The sequence below is a fragment of the Triplophysa rosa genome, linkage group LG12, assembly GCF_024868665.1.
Source record: "Triplophysa rosa linkage group LG12, Trosa_1v2, whole genome shotgun sequence".
Taxonomy (NCBI): domain Eukaryota; kingdom Metazoa; phylum Chordata; class Actinopteri; order Cypriniformes; family Nemacheilidae; genus Triplophysa; species Triplophysa rosa.
This window is the reverse complement of record NC_079901.1, coordinates 24,636,606-24,641,832: the sequence shown is the minus strand read 5'-3', so window position 1 is coordinate 24,641,832 and position 5,227 is coordinate 24,636,606. Positions and strand designations below refer to the sequence as shown.

The window sequence follows — 5,227 nt, the reverse complement described above, 5'->3', positions numbered from 1 at the left end:
GAGAGAGAGAGAGAGAGAGAGAGAGAGAGAGAGAGAGAGAGAGAGAGGAGCAGCTGAACCACAGTGACCACAGCACACACATCACAAAAACAGTAATGCACATTGTCCTCATACTTTTGCCAGCAACTAATTGCATCTACAATTCATGTGTGCTGAATGTGAACTGACATGCCACTCACAATTTCATATAATAAAACGCATTGAAGAGACTCTGCGCTCACCTGCCGGGTCAAAGGGCATGGAGTCGCCCAGCACTCCGAACAGACTCTGCTCACTTTGGTCTCTGTTGGGCCAGGTGTTGTTCCGCGGGCCCTGAAGGGGCTTGTGACCCAACATCTCCGACATGACGCTGTCCATGTACGTGCTGACCAGCCCCAGGCTGTAGAGGTCCGAGCTGAGGTCCGGCAGGCCCGGAGCGGCCCACTGAGACAAGGGTCCGATCGGGGAGAGACCGCCCAGCGGACCCTGCAGCCACTTGCTGGGGACTCTTCGTTGCGAGAGAGGCTGAGGAGGCTGCGAAGAAAGCTGCGGGGAAACAGGCGCCGCCTGCGGTGGCTGCGGTTGAGGCTGCGGCTGACCAATTGGCTGCAGCAGATGCTGGTAGAACTGCAGGGCTTGTGATGTGGGCTGCGACTGTGGAAGCTGCTGTTGTTTGGGGGTAGACGGTAGTTGTTGCTGTTGTTGTTGCGGTGGCGTCGGCTGCTGCAGGCTCTGCGCCAGCGACTGCAACACATTATGAGCGACTTGAGCCTGCGAGGTGGGCGGAGCCGCTCCACTGGGCGGTTTCAAGTCAGCCGCATTGGTGGCCGCCACCGAGTTCCTTCTCTTTACCAGCGGGGATGCCTGCTGGGATTTGCCCATGTTGAAGCCCGACAGGAAGTCGATGACGTCCTGCATCTCCTGGTCGGTGGGCAGGTTCATGCCCTGCTCGTCCGAGGACGCCCCGTTAGCCATCTGAGCGTGGCTGGGGTCGGGCGTGCACGGCATGCTGCTCATCTGCAACAGGCTGTGCAGACGCCCGGGTTTGTCTTCGGAGTTGCTGGTGAGGACACTTCGAGAGGGGGTGCTGGGGATGGAGTAACTGCCCCCCGCGCTGGAGTTGGAGGAGTTGGTTTTCTTGGTGAAGCGTGAGGTGAGTTTGGAGATGGTTTTGGGGAGGCCGCTAGAAGGTTTGGAGCTGTGTCCTGTAGGAAGATCTAGAGGGCTGCTGTAATCGGTCACGTCACGCTGAAGTTGGATCTGTATGGTGGGCAGAGCTTGTTCCCTGTGGACACCGACAACATCCCACAATTACTTCATCAGACTCGAGTGTAAAACAAACTACGACGTTAAATGTGTTCATTCCTCATTTACGGTTTTGTGATCCGAGCGCACAAGAGAAAAAAAATATTACAAACATTTGCTACACTTTCATCTATTTTTCATCTACACTGATGCGTTTTTGTATCTCGTTCCTCCTCTAGATCTCTCAGAAAGTGTCGGATTGAAACTGACTTGCGCTCCTTCCAGCTGTGAAGGTCAAAGACGGCTGTGTAGAGCACGTCCACCAGGCCGAGGGTTTTCTCTGGATCCAGACAGCGCTGCAGGAGAGACATGGTGGCTGGATCTTCCTTCAGACACCTGACAGACACAAACCAGACGATACAGCACTTGCATCTATAAAATCTAGACTTCCATAAAACAATCCTGTGCTTTTTAAGCATACAACAAAAGTTTTCAGCTTCACTTAAAATAAATGACTTTCACTCCCACACAAGATCAACGTCAATCCATCGTCCTCCAGGCGACTTCTGTAAGATGACTTGTACAAGATTTACTCACCATGTGGAGGGAACCTGGATCACAACTTTAGATCCTTCAAGACAGATCTGAGGGGCGTAAGCTTCCTTATTCTCCATCTGAGCCGTGTCGACCACCACCTGCGCACACGCACACACAGGCAGAAGGTCTGATAACAGCACACGCACGAGTAATTAAATCATCTGCCCTGAAGCGTCAATCAACATCAGCCGTTTCCACTCAACGACACAAATAAAACACTTCCCACAGTTCTTGAAAAGAAGCCGTGCCATAAGTGGCGATTGAAACAGGGAGGGTGTTTCCTATCAAACAGGAAGTGGACTATTGTTATTAATAGCGCAGGTGTATCCTCAGCATGACTCAAGTGAAGGGGACTCTCCGTGGAAACACAACGGTCACGGTCATCATGACACACACAAACACACAGCAAGGAAGGAACAGCAGCATGGAAACAAATTTATGAGTTTGATCAATCTTTTTCCTGTAACCGGTGACCTTTAGGATTGATCATTTTCCCATCCGTTTCAGAGTGTCAACAACGCAGCGATGCTGGAATCTCTGATCATGACGACGGCTGTGTTTCATTCACCACAATGCATGTTCATTAATTGGGCGATTCTCACGAAACCACTGAAACATCATGGCAGTAAAGATTTGAATAATAAAACATAAAATTCGGTAACACAAAAAATGATCATAATAAAGATACTTGTGTTCTCTACCTTGCACAAAGGAATTCATGAATTGTTTATGTATTTTATTGCTTTTTCTGCTGAAATTCTCATAACTGTAAAGCGTCCCGATTTGTCTGAGTGCATTATATGTTGTAATTTAAACAGAGTAAAATTTAAATATTCTGAAAAAAAACTATTTGACGTTCTACTAGATGTTCTCAAAAGACAAAAATGATTGACAGAATATTATTCATGCGTAATAAAAATGAAGAACTAGTGGAAGAAAGAAGTGTCCAGGACTGACGATCTCATCCTCCGTAAGGTTTTTTAAAGACTGTTTAAACACACGCAAAGATATTTACATTAAGTTTGATTTGATGTGAAGAAACACATCTGCTAGTGCTTTTTAAATGGCTTTTTAAATGGCTAACAAGTTAACAAATTACTTGATATTTTTCTAGTTAAAAACGTAATAATCTCTTGTCACAGTGCGTGCACGACTTTTCCCCTTCTCTTTACCGATACAGGTCGTTTTCCACATTTAAAGACATTTGACATGTATAATATTTTAATTATATATATCTATGAATAAATAAAATAGAATTAATGAATGTCTTATTATGTATGATGAATAAAAACTTGCTTAGGCATCATGGCTTCACTTGTTTTTAGACAAACATGCCATGAGATTGACCGTTTTCAATGGTTACGGACGGTAATGAGAATTTTTAAGGCCTTTTTTGTATTTTTTTATTTTTATTGTGTTGAACTGCCAGTAAAAGTTTTGAAATGAATGCCTTTAAACATATCATACATCTTGAGTTTGACATCTTGAGACCAAGACTTTGTGAGAATCACCCACATAAACATTTTGTCTCGTGTAAATGTGTTTTAAAACATTTTCAGATTGAGCTGTAGAGTAAACCAGACTCCATGCTGACGGTCAAGAGAGAGACTCACCAGTCCGGCCTGTCCGAACAGCAGCTGAACGGCAGTCTTACACGCTACTCTCCAGCTGGAGGGACACACCTGACTCAGCACCTCTGTGACGGGGGAGTCGTCTCGCACCGCCCCGCCGTTCTGATCTACTGCGTCTTTGATCATCTGCAGCACGGCATGCTGGGAAGAGATGGAGAGATTACATGAGTGCAATGATCACTTCTCAGCATGTAACAGTATCATAAAGATGAGGGAAAAGTACTATTTTATTACAACTTAAAGACAGCGTGAAATCAAAATGTTAAAAAATCTTATTTTTTATGGAATATTGTAGTGTTTTAGTGACTTATCGGTGCATTTTATTTTATTTTAACCTCGCCCCCTCTCAAAGAACTTCTCATCACTTCCTGTCACGAGGAATAGCGCGAGGGCGGAGCTATCTTAAATGTAGGGTGCCGATGGTGAGTCCTCCACGATTGTCTTATTTTTGTGTTTCTTGTATCTGCTGTAATGAACGACAGACGAACGTCCTCCTGAGACAAAGAAAATCTTTACAGTCTGTCGTTTTTCAGAGTTCACATTACCGTTTTCAGTTTCAGGTTGTCTGACGCGCTTTCGTTGAAGGAAACTCCTCTGAGCAGATGAGAGCCGATCTGGACAGGGATTGTGGGTAATTCACACTGGATGGCCTGAGACGTGGTGTGAAACCGGCCGGCCTGCTGCGCTTCTGCATCGCTGCAACAGCCCTGAACACACAAACACACGCACAGACAAAAAAAAAAAGGGTGAACATACACAGAACATATCGAGACATCACATTTGAATAAAAACACAAACGTCTTTAACCTCAAAGTGAGCAAAAGATGAAATCACACCCTAGCAATGGCTTGCAACACCTCTGCAACCGCCCGAAAAACCTGCTAGCTTTTATAAGAACCAATGAAACGTTTGAATCATTTTATACATATTTCACAGAGATGTGCCAGTCTCACACATGCTCACACATTTTCATTGTTTGTCATTAATATCAGCTTCCAAACTCTGGTTGGTCATCATTCAGACAGTCCCTTTCAGTCTGAAGTGTGCAAACGGAGTGATGTAGACGTGATGCTAACATCGGCCTGCGTGAGACTCTTTACACATACCTGCAGCGCTGCTTCAACTGCTTTAGGATTAAGTTGAAATCCAGCCTTCAGAGCGTATTCACTGTGACCCAAAGAGTCTAATGCTGCTTTATAAGCCTGCAGATACACACACAATAACAAATTCTGTGTTTTAGGAAAGACTCGAGACGAGCCTGAAGAAATATTCTGAATAAAGCACCGTCATCTCAAACACATTTGTGTGTACTGACCTGCAGCGCGTGGTCGATCTTGGCGTTGAGCTCTTTCAGTTGATGTTCAGGTATACAGGTGTTCTGAGAGCAGAAGAGCTGCTGGACCTGAATGCCAGACAGACAGCCGTCTCTCCCTCTCTCCCTGAGACACGCCGTCACCTGCAGCACAAACACACGTGACTGCTCCATCTACAGCAGCAGGAGAAGAGCTGTGTCTTTAAATGCAAAGTGTCCTCTGATGTACCTCCGATGCTCCTTTCCATGAGCGGACGGCTTCCTCCAGCTCCGTCAGAGGCCCATGGCCCGTGTTCTGGGTGTGGGCGTTCCCTCGCCTCTCCTGAACCTGTGCCAGCGCTTCTGCCAGGCACGACTGCGCAACCGGCTGCACTTTCTGCAACGCCTGCGACAGGAACTGAAAATGCACCTGCATGACAGTCAGGAAGCAGCGACCCAACACCTGAGAGAGAGAGAGAGAGAG

General features: G+C 46.3%; 1 protein-coding gene across 1 annotated transcript in view; it reads right to left on the bottom strand.

Moving 5' to 3' along the window:
• LOC130563306 (granule associated Rac and RHOG effector protein 1-like) overlaps positions 1 to 5,227 on the bottom strand; it is a 28,944-nt gene that overhangs the window by 3,382 nt on the left and 20,335 nt on the right. The window contains exons 3-10 of the mRNA XM_057348762.1: positions 4,994 to 5,206; positions 4,768 to 4,908; positions 4,559 to 4,654; positions 3,998 to 4,159; positions 3,435 to 3,593; positions 1,822 to 1,919; positions 1,495 to 1,620; positions 222 to 1,264 (exon numbers count right to left, since the gene is read on the bottom strand). Of these exons, the coding sequence (XP_057204745.1) occupies positions 222 to 1,264; positions 1,495 to 1,620; positions 1,822 to 1,919; positions 3,435 to 3,593; positions 3,998 to 4,159; positions 4,559 to 4,654; positions 4,768 to 4,908; positions 4,994 to 5,206 (2,038 nt within the window). The remainder of the gene's footprint in view (positions 1 to 221; positions 1,265 to 1,494; positions 1,621 to 1,821; positions 1,920 to 3,434; positions 3,594 to 3,997; positions 4,160 to 4,558; positions 4,655 to 4,767; positions 4,909 to 4,993; positions 5,207 to 5,227) is intronic.